Consider the following 17,499-nt stretch of genomic DNA (forward strand, 5'->3'; position numbering starts at 1 on the left):
ATAAAAAAGAAGAAAAACCGATTTGTTTTGCGTCAGTCTAACGTGCAAAATAAACAAACCATCCGTCAACTTGAGCTGCTTTTTGGAATAAGAAAAAAAGGGATTACATAACAATTTATTTCAAACTCAATCTTTGAGATGCCTTTTCAGCTCAGAAAATTCGTAATTCCTGAAATATTCGAATAAACCAGCAAAGTCACCGTGTCAAGAAACGGTTTTAGAATGCTGACTCTATTTTAATTGACCGTTCTTGGGCAAAAATTCGGATGATCCCGGATCACGATTATTTAATCCCAATTAAATAATGCGGCACAGCTGCAGTTCATTCTTCATTAATCATTTTTTTTTCTTCGAGAAAATGAACTTGACAACTGCTCAATGGACACAAAATCCGGCGAATGAATTTCTTGCTTTTACAGTAAAAAGAAGAGGTTTTATAAAAATGCAGATTTATCATAAACAGCTCTTGAGACAATTTTAGATTAGCGTGAAACGCAACGTGGCGCATCACTACGCCGCCGCGGATTAAACCAGGAAGTTATTATTTTTACCGTCTTAAAATAGAGTCAAGCAATTTTCAAAACATTCGTTTTTCCCAATAACTAGTTCGCAAAAGCCGTTGAACTGTCGCTCACGGGAAAAGAAACCTTGTTGATTGCAAATTTAAGGAATTTAAATTCAAAGCCCTGCTAACGACATTCAATAAAAGGCGGAATTCTTCTTCCTCTAAAAGATAAAGAAATTCTTTAAATCAATCTTTTTTGACCATATTTATTCAGTAAAACACAGTCAAAACAACGCAATATCCTTCTATCGCTGTCTTCGGTTCGCCACCTTGTTTCCAGTCGGTTTTCCCTTTCTCGATTTGCCATCTGCTTTGAAGTTGCGCTTCTGAACCTTGCCTCCTGCTTTTCTCTTCTCCAAATTAAGTACTTTATCCGCGGCGGAGTTTTTGTTGAATTTCGGGTTTTTCGCTGACATCAGGTCAAGGATCTGTTTCTGCTCCGCCTGAAATGAAAATAAGTATCGCTTTATCTGTATTTTTTTATTTTAAAAGGGAGCTATGAGCACTTACCTCGGCGTCCTTGGAAAAGAGCGCGTTGTACTTCTTCTTTCCTCCAATTTTTTCCTTCTTTTCGCCTTCAACTGCCTTGTCGAAATTGCCCAAACTGGCCGTACTGTACTTTGCCTTCCTAAACGAGTCCCGGAGCTCGTCCTTGTCTTGCTGCTTTTTCGCGTTGTTCATTCCTCTCTGTCGCGCTAGAATCGAGAATTCAATCGGCATATATCATGAGCATTTTTACCGATGTTTTTGAGCCGGGCATGCTCGTTTTTGGCGACTCGTTCTTTCTTTTCCGCCTTTTCTTTTTCCCAAGGATCGACATTTGGGTCCTCGTGGGGCTTGATTTCTCGGATCCAGTCTTTCGACTCGTCGTTTTTGTTCAATTGCTAGAATTTCAATAAAACATCGAATTGAAAATCAATTTCTTACCGAGGCTTTTTCAGCTCTCATGTATCCCCATCTCGGTTTCCAGGAGTTTGTGATTTCGCACCAGACCATTCTCGACTTCTTTTTCTTCGGGTTGATTCCTTCAAAATTGATCATTAGTCCACGACTCTAAAAGACTAAACGCACCTTTCAACGTCGCATAAGCTTCCCACTTCGTCTGAGCGGCCTTCTTCGGCACTGGTTTCTCACGTGGTTGGATGAACACATCATCGTACTTTTTATCTGGCAGTTCTGTTACGATCGAGTCGTTCACAACTAAAAAATCAGTAAAATCAACGAGGAGAAGTGGCTATTATACCTTCAGTTTCAAGCCCATCGCCCTTGAAAATCTGGTTGATGAGCAATTGAGCGTTGTCGCGGGCAAGGTCTTTGAGGTACTCGTTGGATTTGCCCGTCAACTCGTTTGTATCGAAAATAAGCAGGTCTTTCAGATCAAACTGCGGCTCTAGAAATGTGTAAAAAAGGGAGGGGGAGTTCATTCTCACCAAGGACTTTTTCGACCTCGACTGTGACGGCTCCGACTTTTTCAACTTCCATTCTTGAGACAAGTAAACGTTAAAAAATCGAAAAAGACGACATTTTTATAAGGAAAGGGAAAAATACAGAACAGTCATCACTTTTTCTTCTTTTTGCTAACTGGAGATGTTCCCAAGAGCTCATGTCTTTTTGCCTCCGCGGTTTTACTTAAAAAGGTTTAATTGCTTTCTTCTAGAAAACAACTTTACCTTAGTGTGAACGCAGCTTTATCCACCATCCCTTCAAGTGTCAAAATCACATGAGCCCCCAAACTCTTCGCTGCCCATTCATCTTCCAAATCCTCCGAATACTGCTCACTTTTTTCTGCTCCTTCCATCGCTTTCAAGTACTGGGAGGATTTGACCTTCAACATCTTTTGAGAGAAGGATTGTTCGATGGAGTCGACGTTTTTGACAAGCTTTTTACGCGAAGCAGCTGTTGTTGGGGGAATTTTGATCGTGATAACTTCGTTTTGAGATGTAGCGATGAGGTTTGCTTTCTGGCATGCTAGAAATTCAGTCAGCTGTTGATTACTGCATTCTTTTACCTTGAGTGATCGGCTGAACAAGCTCAGGACAGCCAGCAACAGAAGCTTTCACCATGCTCCGACTAACAGCCAAAGTCGCCAAATCTTCCAAGCAAAAAGGTCGCCATCGTAAAGCACATTCAGCTGTCCAACGGTCTCTGCCTCTAAAACGCTCTTTCTCCACTCCTATCAACTTCAAAATCACCTCAAAGCCGGGCTTGATCGCGTTCAAATGGCCCAGCGAATCGTCAAGAAGCGTTTCGACGATTTCCTCAACGGCGAAAAAGTCGATGAAATCAACATCATCAAAGTCAGATTCTTGAAAAGCGGAAACGACGAATTTCTGAGCAGAGCTACGTCCTCGTTCTTTGGGCCCTTCGAGGAAGCGTTGGTTCTTGTTTTTCTTGATATCGATGTTTTCAAGCTTCAAGTAATCAGGAAGAGCAAGAGCGGCGCTAGAATTGACAAAGGCTCTTTTGATGCCTGATATCGACGTCCGTAACATTTTCTAATAATACCGGCTTGACTTTTTCTTTGATCAAAATCCATCGTGTTTATTTTTAGATTTGGGCAGTGAAGAAAAATTAAAAGAATTGTGGCCTAAAGAGATTGAACTTAAAGTTTCAGTGTGAACATAAATTTGTCTATTATTTCAAAATCGCCCGTGATTGTCTTCCAGCAGTCCTTTTTCGATGATGCCAAGATCTTCGAATGCTACCTTCATCTTGTCCACCATATGCTGGATTCCCTTCTGCTGGTCCTAAAGAAAAATAGATAGAGGGCCGGGGAAGAGAAACTTACCCCAAGATGTTTTTGAATAGCCTTCATAGTTCCTTCATCAAAGTTGGCGTTGACATTTTCAAAGTGGGGCCGATGATCACCTTCGTACTGCATCCGGATCGAAGACAGAAGCTCATTCAGTCGTCCTAAAAGGAGGGATGAGATCAAGGAGGAAGCATTTTTTAACAAATAATGAATAGATATTGAGTTTAGACCGGAAGTAGAGGTGAAAAATGACAATAAATACTTGCTCCGAGCATAGTATATTGTCAGAATAAAAATGCCTGAATTAGATTTTGGAAAAATCGTCGACGAGTTTGTCGAGCACACCAAGAAAGTAGGAAAAAAGGACTGGGAACAGCTCTTTGCGCTTTTCGAACGAGGTTTGATAAGAGAGAATTTCATACATTTGTTATTATATATTTTGAAGAGGCTGAAGAGAAAAAATATCCTCTCGATACAAGAAAACGTGACTTGTTTGAATTCATGGACTATCTAATGACTACTGGACTCGAGAAAATGGCTGCCATTGTGGATGTTGCCGATATGCATGTTTTCAAGCAAGAGAACGGGGAGCTGTCCGAAGCTTTCAAATCACTGTATCGGGAATATGAAAATGTTTAAAGCCTTTCATCTCTCACCATTGACAAAATAAATCAATAAAGAGCCAAGATGTTACCTCTGAATTGCTGCGGAGCGCGAATTTGATTGTTGAGCGCTTCCAGCTGGGCTCTCAGCTGCTCTTCTTCTGTTTGAATCGCCATACCCGACTTTCGTTGCACTTCTTGAGCGATGATCACTTCGAGGATCTTGTGGGAGAGCTCGAGGAGTTTCCGTTTGCGTTCTTGAATCTTTGACTTTGTATTTGCCTGCCGCTCCTTTGAAGAAAGATAAGACGATGTTAAACAAGGGAAATAGTACCTGGGCTTCACGAATTTCCTTCTTGAGCATGTCGCATCGATTTTCATGCGCTTGAGTCATTTCTTCCTGCAGTTTTAGCCGTCCATTCAGCGCTTGAAACCCTAGGGAAGCCCTTTCATCACTTGAAAACGAGGCTTAAATTACCGAGAATAGGAACAGGAATCATTTTCTTCGGGTCGGGATTGTTCGCCACTGCTTGCTTCCAAATCACTGGGTCAATACAGGCAGGAGGTTTGTCGCAAATCTGCTTGATAGTCTCTTCTGATAATGTCGTTCTTACTGTAATTTCTTCCAGCGCAAGTGCGGTTGTCAATTGCGATTTGATATTCTAGGGGATTTTTAACGATAGTTTTTGGGTAAAAATACCTGTTGATTGAGCCCATTTGACAATTCCGAAGCGCCAAGCACTCGTGATGTTCCATCGTTGTTCTGCACCTTGACAAATACAGTAGCTTCTGTTTTTTCGCTCTCGATTGCGCGCAAGCCTTCGACTTGTACTGAAATCGCTGGATTCTTTCCCATCGCGTTGTGGATTGCATCAGATACAGTCGACTTTTCGACGCCCCCAGGACCGAGTTTTTTCTTCAGCGTCAGAATCACAAGACCGTCTATGGAAATAACTGAATCATTGCATCAAAAAATCACTGTACCGGAATCTTTCGCAGTCGGTAGGGAAGCATATCCAACATTTTTAAAGCAGCAGAAGTGATTGTTTGGCTTGAGTTCGACCGCTTCTCCACTCTTTGAATAGAAAGCTTTTCCAGCGCCCCAATTTGCCTGGACCGTGTTGAATTTACCGATGATTTGGTCTCGCTCGTCGCCGAAAAGTTGAGGCTGGGACAAGGCTTTGGCAGTGAGGAGGAGCTGGTTGGATGGCTGGCCTTGTTGGTTCTGATTCTGGTTGTTCTAAAATAGCACTTGGTGAACTCGTGATACTCTCTTTCTATCTGGTATCCGATAGCCAGCAGGAAAAGGAGACATGTGTAAATGAACAAATGTCAAAAAAGCCCCGCTCAGAATCATTTCTTATCGATCAGAAAAGCTCGACAAATATCCCTGCAACTGCGCAATCAACAAATAATCTACCCTTATAAACAACAAATCAGAATGTCAATGAAAAAAGAATCCAAGATGCCCGAGGAAAATGAACCCGGTGAAGATATAACGATAGTCGTCAACGAAAAGCCAGAAGAGGGAAAGAACGAGAAAAATGACCTAGAGCTTTCGCATTCCGATGACTCCATCAATAAAGATACCTATGAGCCGGAAATTGTGGAAAACTATCAAGAAGTGAAAGATTTAAACGGCAGACGCTTGGTAAAACTTCCAATAAAGTCAATTCTTGAAAAAAATTTTAGTTGAAGATTGGAGCTTTGGTATTTTTGCTCATAAGCATTATAGTAATTTCCGTTACCGTTCCACTTGTCCTTCTTGCCCCGACCACAGAACCAATAAGCGAACTAAGTTCAACGACATCATCCCTATTAATTGAAACAACCACAACAGCACAGATAACCAACATAACAACGACAAGCCAGTCAAAGTCTGAACTCACAACCACAATGACTAACAATGCGGAGAAACAGACCTCAACTAAACCAGTAATTTCAACTTCACGAAACGTCTCCACATCGTCTTCGATAACAAACAGTACAGTGATCTCTGCGCCAACATCATCTGCCGCTTCTACTTCAACAACTTGTCCAAAAACTGCGTTGACAACTACTTCAACGACTAATTCAACGACTACTTCAACGACTACTTCAACGACTACTTCAACCACTACTCCAACGACTACATCAATATTTACAAAAACGACTACGTCAACAACAACATCAACCACAACAATAAGAGTCATTGAAGATGATAAAGAGTGTCTCGGTATTGATGAGCTTTTACAACTAGGTGGTATTTGTCGATTGAACATAGGCTATCCGATTAAGCCTTGTAATAAATATGACAAAGGTAGAATATTTCTCAGCCCAAAAAATTAAAAATTAAGGATGTTATCATCTCGACGGAACTTGCGTAAAATCACTCTATATGGACATGAGTTTATGCGCTGAACTGCTAAATTGGGAATTTTGTGAAGAAGAGCAATCAGAAGACCCAGATTATATTTATGAGCTCTGTAACCCACCTGAAAAATAAACAAAAAAATCTTACTCTTGATAAAATGATCAAGAAGATGCACAAACTTTATCTCTTGAACTCTTTGATAGAAAAGTGCCGCCGAAGAAGTCACTTGACAGTACTGTCAAAAATGCTGTCTTCAAACATATCTGTATAAACAGAAAGAACTGTTTTTCGAATACAGTTTTTGCATCTTCAAATCAAATGTCTGAAGAAAGAAGTAAAACAGGTTTTTTTTAAGTGTGCCCAAAAATGGTGGAGCGTTTTTGAAGGTGTTAGAGTCGAGATATTTCAATTCTCTCTTTTGCACCTTGTTGGGGAGGGTCTGTAGTGTGTTAAATAAGCTTTTGGTGATATTTGCACCAGTGGAGGTGGAGTTATGACGTCACAAAGTTGAAGGCCCCCTTTTATAATGCATTTTTATGACGTCATAACTCCACCACCAGAATAGATATTGACACCAACTCTATCTCAAATGAGTAAACTAATACCCGGCTACATTCTGCAAGTTACAGATTGTAATAATATTAACCCAATCAAAAGATACGAAAATTCTCGGGCACACTTAGAAAAAACCTGTTTAACTCCGCATCGAGAGATAGTCTTTATGATGAATTTCAAGAAGTAAAAGAGCCAAGAGCTAAACCATGGGTGAGTTAAACTACTGATGAGATTTAACTACATAAGATTTGAGGTTATTTTCCTAAGTGTTTGTTTTGTTCTTACTTGCCTCATCACCGCTATCACGATTCCAATTACTATCTCTCCAGCTACTAAGCCGGAATCTACATCAGAAACGCCAGTCCATTCGACCATGACAACGAGCTCAACAGTAAAATCAACGACATCTTCAACAACAACATCGACGACAACTTTCCAAATTTCTTCTCATACGACAAAAACTACAACATCCCCCACAATAATTTTTACGACAATACCAACGACAATGGACGCTCCAACTACTCAGTTGACTACAACAAGGCCTTTCTTAACTTCTTTTCAAACAACAACAACAAGAGCAGTCGATAACACTGCCGAGTGCGATGATATCAGTCATTTACTTGATCGAGGGATATGTTATTTCGACAAGCATTATCCAGTCAAGCATTGTGACAAGAACGATTTAGGTAGTAGTTTTTAATCGAGCTATTTTTTTTAAATTAAGGCTGCTATAAAATTGGTGAAAAATGCCTGAAATCATTGTACTTGGATTGGACGCTATGCGTTGATTATCTAGGATGGGAGAATTGCGAAAATGATGAAACTGAAGAGCCGGAACTTATTTCTGAGTGCTGTTTGAACCACGACTGTACTGATAATTGAAAATAAAACGTACTTGATTATTATTTGAAAAAGCAGACGCTCCAAAAGAACTCGTGTTTCCAAAAAGTCCTCCTGTCGTCCCAGTCGTCGATTTATTACCAAAGAGTCCACCACCGCTACTCGACGTTGTCGTATTTCCAAAAAGACCGCCTCCAGTTGAAGTCGAAGTATTTCCGAACAAACCTCCTCCAGAAGAAGAGGTAGTCGTGTTTCCAAAGAGACTTCCGCCGGTTGAATTCTTATTGCCAAAAAGACCGCCGCTTGACGACGAGCTTGTAGTTGTGTTGCCAAATAAGCTGCCTCCAGTTGACGTACCAAAAGTAGAACCGCCTGAAAATTAAAGTTTATTACTCTATTCTCTTTGATTTCGGCCTGCAACCTTCAGGGTCTTTCTTTCTCTTGATAAGCATTTTTCAAAAGAAGAAGGAAACGATCTGTCTCTCGTAAAAGAATGAGAATCATCTCAAGAGAAATCTAGAAGGCGGAATAGATCTAGAGATCGGGTACCTGTAGAAGAAGTGGCTGTGTTTCCAAAGAGACTTCCACCTGTTTTATTATTCGAATTCCCGAAGGTAGATGTCGTCCCAAATGAGGAGGTGCTATTTGACGTATTTCCGAAGCTAAACGTCATTTTCTACAAAAGACTTCGGTAAGAATTTGGAGAGGAGAGTTGCTTGAAAATGTGGGCAGGATTTATTGAGAGCACAATTGTCAATTTATCTAAGAATTCAAACTAAGAATCGGTTATTTTTCAATTATTCTTGCTTGAGGACACATTCAGACGGAGTTACAACGATGTCATTCCAGATTGAGATTTGTGAGTCTGAAATATATTCAATTTTTCAACCGAAGTCAAGGAAGACTTTCTTGCCTAAATTGGAAGTATTTTCTAGGCCAAGAACAGCCCTGTGGCCGCCATTGCACCAGACTCGGAGGAGCGTTTGAGCCGTCGTGCAGACCATGTCCATGTCGTTTGGCGACCAGTCCTGGTGGACGCGGTATCCGGCCTCAGTAGGATCAGTTAGACCGACAGAGTGCGGTAGGAAGATTCCAGAAGCGAGAAGTTGTAGAAGTCGACGCATGACCTGAAATATTGTCAATTTGTTATGACCAATTTTTTTCACCTTTTGAGGCGATAAGCGGCCAGTTTCCTCTTGCTTCGGGTTGTTCATTATACAGTGCGCGACGAGCAGATCGGCGACCCAGACATTCAGTGAGCTAAAAGAAGATATTCGTTTGATCGGATAATTTTCATTCAAACCTGAAGCCAGGGAATCGTTGACGCAAGTCGCGGAAAATACGAGTCAAAAGAGGAGCCTGAGACTCGTTAGGAGGAACGACTTGGATGGTGGAGGAGTACCATTGAGTGTGCTTGATGGCTCTTTGAGCGAGCTGACAGAATTCAGGGGAGATGTGAGTTCCTGAATATTGAATTGAAGAAAAGCTCAAGGAAGATAACTTTTAACAGCTATTTAATGAAAAGAATTCAGACCTGGACATAGCTCTGGAAGCCTTTCAAACGGAATCGTCAGCCAAACTGCGACAGTAGTCGTTTCCTTCTTCGTAATATCGAATCCGTAATCAGTACTGTTCAATAAATACTCGCTGCAACTCGGGTCTGTTTCCTTCATCTTATTCATCACTTTACGACTCACTTGTCCGATTGTTTCGTGTGTTGGTAGGGTGGAAATGATCATGGCAAGGTCAACCCTTTTGTTGTTTTTGAGAAGACAGTTACGCGTGTAAGAACCGATTGTGTGGAATTCCAGGATTTGAAAGTTCTCTGGCTGGTCCATATCTCCAGTCATGAAGTCACTCGGCGCGTTCGTTTGCTAAACATTATCGTGTCAAGTCTTTTAGACGTTTAGGGCTATCTCAGATAGCCTATCTGTAATGATCTACAGACATCCAGGGACTAGAAATCTACCTAGAAATGTACCTGAACAGCAGCGATTCCCGCTACAATTTTATCATGAAGCTCTTTCAGCGCCAGATAGTCATTTTCATCCGGTCGGATCATGTAATCCCGCTCCTCCAGTGCTTTAAAAATATCGTCTTCGTCCAAATCTGGGCGGATTCTGAACTCGATTCGTTTCAATTCCCTTTCCCTGCAAACTCACCTTGGGAAAGACTTTTCACAAATGACGAAATCAAACGGTACATGTGGAACAAACTGTTGTGGCATGGGCGGTCTTGGAGCTCCCATGGGCCCTCTTGGGCCGTGACCTCCTCGCCAGTTTCCTCGCCATTGCCCTCGACCACGGTAGCCTCCCCGACCACGCGGGCGATATCCTCCTCGATTCTGATAATACGACATTCTAGACGCGCTGATTTTAGCTTCCATCGTTACATAATTGGCAGTTTGTTACAGAAAAATCAAACAGAAACGCATAAATCAGCTACCAGTCGTAGTCAAGCAGCGTTCCGCGTTTCTTCTTCGAGTTTTCAAATTGTTCGTTTGGTTTGCCGCGTTTGAGGGATGAATATCCTGAAGAACGATCATTCTAGCGCCCGAGTGAGGATATCGTTACCTTTTCTTGCAAGTTGTTTGGCGATAACGATAGCATTCGCTGTGTAAGAATCAGCAATTTCCTTCGCTTCCATTTCATCCTCGTCTTCGTCGATTGTCGAGATCGTGACGGTTCCGAATTTTCCAAGATCTAGCATAGTTCATGAGTTTTTGAAAGGAAAATGAGAAGGGATCACCTTTGATTTCTCGTTTCAACTTCGTTTCGACCTTTTCTCCAGCGACATTCACGTGCTTCTCGCTGCTTTCTAGCGAGTCCGGGTAGAGAAACATAGGACCACCTGAATGAAACTATAATTTTTACACCTTCAGAGAGGTTGTTTTTACCTTCCGTATGAGCATAAAGTATAGGCAGCTCACACCGTTTACAAAGATGTCTCGTTCTCTCTTCGTATCCATCTTTCCACTTGATATAAATTGATTTATTCTGAGTATTGGGATCTTAGATTCGTTAGACTCCCTCGTCCCCTAAGGTCACTTGCTTATCTAGATCGAGCTTTGCTCGGTCGCCGCCGTGTATTTCTCTTCATTCGGTAATTCACGCAGTTCGTGAATTAACCTCTATTTTACTCCAGCTCGAAATACAGACGTCAAAGATACTTTACTCGTTTTCTTCACTCGTCCAGATATAGAGAGCAGGCAAACTACGCTAGAAGTGGGAGATTCAGCAGAAGCTAGGATCCCTTCAGTGGTATCAGAGTAGTCCCGTTGGAGAAAAGATAAATTTTTCCGCCATCGACAACCGAAGTTTCGCAACTTGGACGCTGATTGGCCGTCAGCGGAGTCGAGGGGAACCGAATCACCAACCGCCACCGCGCCGCCGGAGAAACTCCACTCAGAGAATTTTCCGCACCACACCAACACCACCCCGAGCGAGCGCCACCGCACGAGCGCCACCACGACCCACGCGCCGAAAGTCGCGCCCACGCAACCACGCACGCACGCCGGGGAAAACCTAAAATACTGAGAAAAACATAATTCTTTCGCCACTTTTCACCAAAAATCGAGAGAAGTTTACGAAGAATCGACCCTTGGACCAGACCTTGAAATTTCGACAATCGCTGGACAGAGAAATCGTCGGGCGTTTGCGCAAAAGGCACCTCAGCTCATCATATTGCGACTTTTAGTCGCAGTATTTTCTGAGGGCCTGAAAGGTAATCCAAGGCCCATAAACCCTTACTGCCGATATATTTCGAGCTATGGCGGCGAACAAATCACTGCTAGAAACCGTCACCGAAATAAGAAGCATAAACGATCGAGTAAACTACCTCGAAGAACAAGTGCGAAATGACGAATCACTAAAGCCAAGCCTAGAGCCCTTGATCACAGAAAGCAGAGTAAAATTAGAACAGCTCAGTACAACGCTTCTTACCTGCGAGCTCGATCAAGGAAAAGACTCTACGAATGCGACAATGAGAGAAGAAGCATGGGTGGCCACTACCTGGTCTCGTCACGTCCAAGACTTGCCGAAGCTGGACGCCGCATGCAACACATCTTTCAACACCTTCTTGGGCAGAGCCGACATTTATCACCGCGCCTACGTCCGCGACAGACCTTCACGTGAACAGCCTTTCATCGCAGCAGTGTACAGCCACTTCGACTTGAACATCGAACGCTCACTTGGAACCGAATTTCTGAATTGTCAAGACTGGAAATCGGCCAAGGCGCTGCTAGAGAAATCATTCGCCGCGAAGAGTCACTACTTACTGAAGCTAAGCGAAGTTTTCGACGTCGAATACGACCATTCGAAGCCGTTTGCACACTACACCGCCAACGTCTTGCAAAAGATGAACGAGGCGAAGCAAGCGACTTTGAACTCTTACCGACAAGAGAAGTCAGCCGACGCCGGGGTCGATGAAATATTTGACATATTCTCGACGATGATGCTGTACTTGAATCTTAGGAAAGAAGAACCAGACGTTTTCAACGCAATCCTTCCAAGCCTATCAAAAGTTTACGATATCAACGAACTCTGCCGTCTCGCCCAATCCACAAGACAGAATCGAGTTGACAGCGCGACCGTCTCCCAGCACTTCAACAGAAATAAGAACAAAAGAAGAAGAATGCTAAGCGCGCCAGCAACGATTCTAAGGATGGGAAAGACGATAAACAACCAGAATCCAAGAAGATAAATACGACTAAGAACGTTGAAGATTTCCAACCATTCGACGTTCACTTTTACACAGTGAAGAAGAAGCGACCAGGAAAGGCTTATTTCGCTTCGGCTACCATCATTACGGGCTCTAAAAGTTTTGACGTATCGATGGAAGTCGACAGCGGAGCCGAGTCCTCCTGTCTGTCCGCTGCTTACGTTCCCGACGAATTTCTCCAGATGCTGAAGCCCTGTCCCTTCAAGGTCACCGGTTTCAGCCCAAATATTCCCGCCGAGCAGCCGATGGGTATCCTTCCCTGCCGCTTATCATTCAATGGTGGCCCTGCATTCTCCCTGAATCTCACCATTATGCCAGGCAGTAAATACCCAAGTCTACTGGGCCGCGATATACTAGAGAATGCGATGACGGACAGCTTCACAGTCGACAATAAGAATCGTACTCTCTCATTTTGCTACAACGAAGCCTTCACACAAACTGAGACTCAAGTGGTGAAGCTGGACGGAGTGAAGCGGACCAAAATCAAGAAATACTTGACTACTAGATCAGCGGTCAAGGATAGCGATCGATCCCGCACTCAACCGCCACCAAAAGTCCCAAAGCTGGACGCACCTAACAAGAACGCAGCCAGGTGCCCCATTCAGCTAGCGAAGCAAAAACTCGGAATTACCCTACCAGCAAACGCCGACCCGGGGCAAAAGAAGGTGGTCGCCGAGCTGTGTTTGGATTTCGACGACAGATTCGGCTGCGACGGTCAAAAATGGGTGAATTCCCATTCGAGATCGAAATCCCGACTGATGGTACGAGTCGAAACATCAGTCAACACCCTATTCCGCAAGCTTTTCATGGCCAGGTCACTGATCACATCTCCGAACTGCTCGATACGAAAATAATAGAAGAGATCAAGGACCAGAAAGGGTTTAATAGCCCCGTTCTGCCAATCCCTAAGAAATCTGGGGAAATGCGCTTCTGCATCAACTACAAGAACAGCTTGAACAAATGCCTCTCCGACAAATCCGACCCATATCATCTTCCGAGCATGGAGGATACGATCGCGAACATTGGACCGGGCAACAAGTATTTCGCCACAGTTGATTTGCGGAGCGGATATTGGCAGTGCCCTATTAAGAAAAGCGATAGGTATAAGACTTCCTTCCAGTGGGGTGGGAAATCTTACGCCTTCTGCAGATTACCTTTCGGTTATCGATGCTCGGGGAATATATTCTCGCGCGTCGTAAACACGATTCTCGACTCAAGCCCCACCAGGAAGAAGATGCTTTCTTATATCGATGACATAGTATGTTTTGGGAAGTCTTTCAGCTGCTATTACAACACTCTCCGAAACCTATTCATCGCGCTCCGCAAGTTTAACGCTAAACTCAAGGGCGAAAAGTGCTCTTTCCTACAATCAGAAGCTCACTTTTGGGCCGAATCATCAACGAAGAAGGAATCAAACCGGACCCTGCGCAAGTCTCCGCCCTTCGTCAGATGAAACCCCCACGCTCCCAAAAGGAGTTAGCTTCATTAATCGGGTCATTGAATTGGATCCGAGGTTTTCTAGAAACAAAAATGGGCGAAGCTATTTCATCCGGTTGCTTCTCGAGCAGAATGAAACCCATAAACGATGTTCGAAATTCGGCGAACGAAACAAATTGTTTCAAGTGGACCAAAGAAGCGGATTTGGCGCTCAAGGAAATTCAACGACGACTCTCCGAGACTCCTGTCATAAGCTTTCCTAACTTTGACGAGTCTTTTCACCTCTACACAGACGCGAGCCTGTACGCAGCGGGTGGTGTTCTGCTACAAGAGTATGGCGGGAGAGTGCACCTAGTAAGCGCGATTTCCCACACCTTCAACAAAGCTGAAAGAAAATGGAACACTTCAGAAAAGGAAATGTTTAGCATTGTCTGGTGCTGCGAGCGACTGGAAAAGCTCCTGAAAGGTAGATTCTTTCAGATTCACACAGACCACAGATCTTTGATCTTCCTACACAAAAAGAAGTTCAAGAATTCTAAAATAAGCCGATGGCAAAGCCGATTGGAAGAATTCGATTTTCACATTGTCTACATCAAGGGATCAGAAAATCAATTCGCCGATTTTATGAGCCGCAGACCTGGCGAGGACGACAAATCACTTGGATACGACTCTGAGTTTCCCGTTGGTCGCGAGTACGAAATCGACAAGAATTCACCAGTACGTGTCTTCGTCCCTTTCTGGAACGAAAATCAGTTTCCGGAGAAAATCACTTTATCAGAGGTGAAGATACATAAGGTAAACGTCAAGGCTATCGCGGCGCCAATGGAGATTCCGTTGGTGTCAGCGAATTATAATAACATTCTGGACTATCAAAGGGAGGACTCTGCTCTGAGTGCAATCATCACTTTTCTGGAATCTGGTAAGGAGCCACTGGACATAAAATCGCTGGTGAAGGACTCCGACCACCGACAATCGTCTCTACTCAAGATGGAAAAAGCTCTGTTCCTGGATAACACTACCGGGTGCTTGATGTGTCAATTCAAATCTGGCGCGCGGGCGGTGGTACCGGAAGCGGTAAAAGTCACTTTCTCTTTCTAGCTCACGACTTGTCCGGTCATCTGGGCGAGCCGCGGACTTTAGAGCGATTAGAGGACGTTTGGTGGCCTTCATTTCAAGACGATGTTTCTAACTACGTCCACAGCTGCGTCCCTTGCCTACGCAGAAAAGGATCTGCTGGAACTCGTACCAAACCGCCACTTGGAACCCTTCGTCGTGGAAAAACAGCTGGCGAATCGATTCAGATCGATTTCGCTTGTATGCCTCCCGCTGGCGGATTCAAGTATTATTTGGTGGTGGCGGACACTTTCTCTCGCTACACTTGGTGCATTCCGACGCGGTCCGACACTGCTATCCGCGCTGCAAAAGCGCTCATCTACAAGGTCTTCCTTCCCATGGATTTCTTGCCGAAACATCTACACAGTGACAGAGGTACCCACTTCTGCGCAAGCGTGATTGACGAAATGTGTAAGCTTAACCAGATAAAACATACAATAAGTACCGCATTTCACCCTCAATCAAACGCTTTCGCAGAAAGAGCGAATCGGACTATCAAAAACAGTCTATTCTGCATGGTCAACTCATCTTCCGGTCGAAAAACTTGGGCCGACTGCGTTCCCCACGTGATGCGCGCGCTCAATAGTGTGAAAAACAAAAGCACGAAAATTTCACCGCGAGAAGTTTGGTTTGGCCGAAAAAGTACTTTCACCCACTCTACTGGCGCAGAAATGACAGCGGAAACACCTCAGGTGTTTGGTCTCAATGTTGGAGCTTTAGCGAAATCGGCGGAAGCCATTGTGAAAACTGCGATGGAAGCTGCTGACCGAGCCATGGAGCACAGGCTGAAAAACGAGCCTAAGCCGAGACCAATCCCCGCTGGCGCTGTCGTGTACATTAAGCGAGAAAACCTGACCGACGCTAAAAGCAAGAAGGAACGCTGGGTAGGTCCCCTGAAAGCCGTTTCGAGCAACGACTGGGTCGTCATGGTCGAAGATAAAAAAGGACAACGTGATTTCATCCATCGAGAACACGTGGTTCACGCCGCAGAACGAAATCACGACTTACGCTGGATTGATTACTACGAGGCCGAGTACGTATTCCCACATTTAACCGAAATCGTTAAGTCGAAAGTCCCACAAAAATCGCCTGTTCCTACTTCCAAACCGATGGAAAAGTCCGGGTCGAAGTCGCATGGGGGGAGGAAATCTTCTCAGGTCGCGTCGACTCCGATGGTTGCTATGGAAAAACCGCCAAGATCATCTCTATCACCTATTTTGGAAAGTAGACGCCGATTGGACATGGAAAATCTGGGAGATACAACCGCTACATCTATTTTGGACTCGTCGGTAGCTCCAGCCGAGCCGTCAGATCGCTGGTACTCTGGTGGTACTCTTTATGAAACTGCCGAGGACATGTCAGCTGATGCTACAGTGATTTCGGAGGTTGCTGCGCCCGACAATAGCCATATGTCAGTCGATAAACATAATTCAACAGTAGTTGAGGGCTCAGCAACTGAAAACAGCAAGAAAAGAACCCGTCCAAAGTCTTCACCAGATCGTCAATACTCAGCCGGCGCCGATCCGAATGCGACTTTAACCGAAGTTGGAGCAGCTCATCTCCCGAAACATACAAAACGAGCACACCGTGAAACGAGGCCCGTCGAACCTCTAAACATCGGCACAAACTCGGGTCAGTCATACGACTAAGCGCAAGTACTGCCCCACTCAGGTCCCCTATTCATCGACCGGGGCCTGAAAAGGTACGGAAATTATCACAGTTTACCGTCGCCGACGTATTTTGAGTTCTTCTACATGTGCAGCTACTCCTTCATGTCATCACCGCTCGGACATCACGAAAACTTCGCATCTGATTCAAGCTTTTTCCCAAAAAAGGGTTTTTTAACGCGAATCAGACTGCCTCGACGTTTCGAACCTGCCATGTTACTCATCTTACGCTTATACTCCTGCAAAAATCACACACTTTGGCCTTAGAGGACGTTTCAGTCTCATGGGGGGTATTGGGATCTTAGATTCGTTAGACTCCCTCGTCCCCTAAGGTCACTTGCTTATCTAGATCGAGCTTTGCTCGGTCGCCGCCGTGTATTTCTCTTCATTCGGTAATTCACGCAGTTCGTGAATTAACCTCTATTTTACTCCAGCTCGAAATACAGACGTCAAAGATACTTTACTCGTTTTCTTCACTCGTCCAGATATAGAGAGCAGGCAAACTACGCTAGAAGTGGGAGATTCAGCAGAAGCTAGGATCCCTTCATGAGCGACGATTCCTGGAGTTCGAAAGACGGTGAATTTCGGGTCGAGAACTCGGGCCTTGTCTTTCGATCGCATCGGCAGCATGTCCAGTTCTTTATCAACGACTGAGAGCATGATATTCAGGTCGATTTTGACGAGACTTACTGAGACAAAGTTGACCACAAAGACAGTGATACGTTTTCAGCGACCCTTCAGTATCATATTTGACAGGCGCAAACTTCTGTACTGCAAAGATCTTGGCATCTTGAGTGTATTCTTCTCGAGCACCGCGCTCCTGGTGCATTGCCAGGCCTCCAATACTTCCCGTCGCCATTTTTGATCAGCTGAAAGTTATGAAGTGAAATAGGGGT

The 17,499-nt window shown here is 44.1% G+C and overlaps 7 protein-coding genes and 1 long non-coding RNA gene across 8 annotated transcripts; 3 read left to right on the forward strand and 5 right to left on the reverse strand.

The window, feature by feature from the left end:
* Positions 1 to 755: 755 nt before the first annotated feature.
* LOC145711226 (ribosome biogenesis regulatory protein homolog) lies at positions 756 to 2,126 on the reverse strand. The gene is made up of 7 exons (XM_081788956.1): positions 1,996 to 2,126; positions 1,809 to 1,955; positions 1,637 to 1,765; positions 1,493 to 1,590; positions 1,305 to 1,449; positions 1,076 to 1,260; positions 756 to 1,008 (listed from the first exon to the last, which is right to left on the reverse strand). Exons 1-7 carry the CDS (start codon positions 2,045 to 2,047, stop codon positions 811 to 813), a joined length of 954 nt encoding a protein of 317 aa, XP_081645082.1. The 5' UTR covers positions 2,048 to 2,126; the 3' UTR covers positions 756 to 810.
* LOC145711227 (uncharacterized) lies at positions 2,074 to 3,064 on the reverse strand. The gene is made up of 4 exons (XM_081788957.1): positions 2,758 to 3,064; positions 2,574 to 2,714; positions 2,236 to 2,533; positions 2,074 to 2,193 (listed from the first exon to the last, which is right to left on the reverse strand). Exons 2-4 carry the CDS (start codon positions 2,626 to 2,628, stop codon positions 2,124 to 2,126), a joined length of 423 nt encoding a protein of 140 aa, XP_081645083.1. The 5' UTR covers positions 2,629 to 2,714; positions 2,758 to 3,064; the 3' UTR covers positions 2,074 to 2,123.
* Positions 3,065 to 3,096: 32 nt separating this feature from the next.
* Positions 3,097 to 8,340, reverse strand: LOC145711229 (nuclear pore complex protein Nup54-like). The gene is made up of 9 exons (XM_081788959.1): positions 8,217 to 8,340; positions 7,723 to 8,039; positions 4,904 to 5,159; positions 4,620 to 4,861; positions 4,398 to 4,581; positions 4,254 to 4,354; positions 4,012 to 4,210; positions 3,354 to 3,478; positions 3,097 to 3,312 (listed from the first exon to the last, which is right to left on the reverse strand). The coding sequence occupies exons 1-9, from the start codon at positions 8,338 to 8,340 to the stop codon at positions 3,205 to 3,207; spliced, it is 1,656 nt and encodes a 551-aa protein (XP_081645085.1). The 3' UTR covers positions 3,097 to 3,204.
* LOC145700276 (uncharacterized) lies at positions 3,613 to 3,993 on the forward strand. The gene is made up of 2 exons (XR_014134186.1): positions 3,613 to 3,715; positions 3,763 to 3,993. It is a non-coding gene; the product is annotated as an uncharacterized LOC145700276 (long non-coding RNA).
* On the forward strand, positions 5,385 to 6,404 carry LOC145700304 (uncharacterized). Its single transcript, XM_081777558.1, has 3 exons — positions 5,385 to 5,570; positions 5,612 to 6,218; positions 6,256 to 6,404. The coding sequence occupies exons 1-3, from the start codon at positions 5,385 to 5,387 to the stop codon at positions 6,402 to 6,404; spliced, it is 942 nt and encodes a 313-aa protein (XP_081633684.1).
* LOC145711230 (uncharacterized) lies at positions 6,974 to 7,731 on the forward strand. Its single transcript, XM_081788960.1, has 3 exons — positions 6,974 to 7,037; positions 7,081 to 7,513; positions 7,552 to 7,731. The coding sequence occupies exons 2-3, from the start codon at positions 7,201 to 7,203 to the stop codon at positions 7,707 to 7,709; spliced, it is 471 nt and encodes a 156-aa protein (XP_081645086.1). The 5' UTR covers positions 6,974 to 7,037; positions 7,081 to 7,200; the 3' UTR covers positions 7,710 to 7,731.
* A 39-nt stretch (positions 8,341 to 8,379) lies between the features above and the next one.
* LOC145711228 (interleukin enhancer-binding factor 2-like) lies at positions 8,380 to 10,023 on the reverse strand. Its single transcript, XM_081788958.1, has 7 exons — positions 9,830 to 10,023; positions 9,649 to 9,787; positions 9,202 to 9,541; positions 8,971 to 9,130; positions 8,834 to 8,927; positions 8,581 to 8,794; positions 8,380 to 8,532 (listed from the first exon to the last, which is right to left on the reverse strand). The coding sequence occupies exons 1-7, from the start codon at positions 9,913 to 9,915 to the stop codon at positions 8,465 to 8,467; spliced, it is 1,101 nt and encodes a 366-aa protein (XP_081645084.1). The 5' UTR covers positions 9,916 to 10,023; the 3' UTR covers positions 8,380 to 8,464.
* A 32-nt stretch (positions 10,024 to 10,055) lies between these two features.
* On the reverse strand, positions 10,056 to 17,472 carry LOC145711231 (STING ER exit protein-like). The gene is made up of 6 exons (XM_081788961.1): positions 17,294 to 17,472; positions 17,151 to 17,253; positions 10,564 to 10,664; positions 10,416 to 10,517; positions 10,241 to 10,369; positions 10,056 to 10,197 (listed from the first exon to the last, which is right to left on the reverse strand). The coding sequence occupies exons 1-6, from the start codon at positions 17,460 to 17,462 to the stop codon at positions 10,109 to 10,111; spliced, it is 693 nt and encodes a 230-aa protein (XP_081645087.1). The 5' UTR covers positions 17,463 to 17,472; the 3' UTR covers positions 10,056 to 10,108.
* Positions 17,473 to 17,499: the final 27 nt, after the last annotated feature.

Source organism: Oikopleura dioica, chromosome 1 (assembly GCF_907165135.1).
Source record: "Oikopleura dioica chromosome 1, OKI2018_I68_1.0, whole genome shotgun sequence".
In the NCBI taxonomy this organism is placed as follows: Eukaryota; Metazoa; Chordata; class Appendicularia; order Copelata; family Oikopleuridae; genus Oikopleura; species Oikopleura dioica.

Excerpts from the sequence above, each read along its gene's own strand:
- LOC145700304 (XM_081777558.1), top strand. The coding sequence starts at position 5,385 with ATGCCCGAGGAAAATGAACCCGGTGAAGATATAACGATAGTCGTCAAC. Across the intron at positions 5,571-5,611 it reads ATTTAAACGGCAGACGCTTG|TTGAAGATTGGAGCTTTGGT; the intron begins GTAAAACTTCCA and ends AAAAAATTTTAG. Across the intron at positions 6,219-6,255 it reads TTGTAATAAATATGACAAAG|GATGTTATCATCTCGACGGA; the intron begins GTAGAATATTTC and ends TTAAAAATTAAG.
- LOC145711228 (XM_081788958.1), bottom strand. The coding sequence starts at position 9,915 with ATGGGAGCTCCAAGACCGCCCATGCCACAACAGTTTGTTCCACATGTA. Across the intron at positions 9,788-9,829 it reads TGTGAAAAGTCTTTCCCAAG|AATCCGCCCAGATTTGGACG; the intron begins GTGAGTTTGCAG and ends AATCGAGTTCAG. Across the intron at positions 8,928-8,970 it reads CAACGATTCCCTGGCTTCAG|CTCACTGAATGTCTGGGTCG; the intron begins GTTTGAATGAAA and ends ATCTTCTTTTAG.
- LOC145711229 (XM_081788959.1), bottom strand. The coding sequence starts at position 8,340 with ATGACGTTTAGCTTCGGAAATACGTCAAATAGCACCTCCTCATTTGGG. Across the intron at positions 4,582-4,619 it reads CAAATGGGCTCAATCAACAG|AATATCAAATCGCAATTGAC; the intron begins GTATTTTTACCC and ends AAAATCCCCTAG. Across the intron at positions 3,313-3,353 it reads CTATTCAAAAACATCTTGGG|GACCAGCAGAAGGGAATCCA; the intron begins GTAAGTTTCTCT and ends ATTTTTCTTTAG.
- LOC145711230 (XM_081788960.1), top strand. The coding sequence starts at position 7,201 with ATGACAACGAGCTCAACAGTAAAATCAACGACATCTTCAACAACAACA. Across the intron at positions 7,514-7,551 it reads TTGTGACAAGAACGATTTAG|GCTGCTATAAAATTGGTGAA; the intron begins GTAGTAGTTTTT and ends TTTTAAATTAAG.
- LOC145711226 (XM_081788956.1), bottom strand. The coding sequence starts at position 2,047 with ATGGAAGTTGAAAAAGTCGGAGCCGTCACAGTCGAGGTCGAAAAAGTC. Across the intron at positions 1,450-1,492 it reads TGAGAGCTGAAAAAGCCTCG|CAATTGAACAAAAACGACGA; the intron begins GTAAGAAATTGA and ends TTGAAATTCTAG. Across the intron at positions 1,261-1,304 it reads TGCCCGGCTCAAAAACATCG|CGCGACAGAGAGGAATGAAC; the intron begins GTAAAAATGCTC and ends TCTCGATTCTAG.
- LOC145711231 (XM_081788961.1), bottom strand. The coding sequence starts at position 17,462 with ATGGCGACGGGAAGTATTGGAGGCCTGGCAATGCACCAGGAGCGCGGT. Across the intron at positions 10,518-10,563 it reads ACTTTATGCTCATACGGAAG|GTGGTCCTATGTTTCTCTAC; the intron begins GTAAAAACAACC and ends AGTTTCATTCAG. Across the intron at positions 10,198-10,240 it reads CAAACAACTTGCAAGAAAAG|GATATTCATCCCTCAAACGC; the intron begins GTAACGATATCC and ends ATCGTTCTTCAG.
- LOC145711227 (XM_081788957.1), bottom strand. The coding sequence starts at position 2,628 with ATGGTGAAAGCTTCTGTTGCTGGCTGTCCTGAGCTTGTTCAGCCGATC. Across the intron at positions 2,534-2,573 it reads TGTTCAGCCGATCACTCAAG|CATGCCAGAAAGCAAACCTC; the intron begins GTAAAAGAATGC and ends CTGAATTTCTAG. Across the intron at positions 2,194-2,235 it reads AAAGCTGCGTTCACACTAAG|TAAAACCGCGGAGGCAAAAA; the intron begins GTAAAGTTGTTT and ends AACCTTTTTAAG.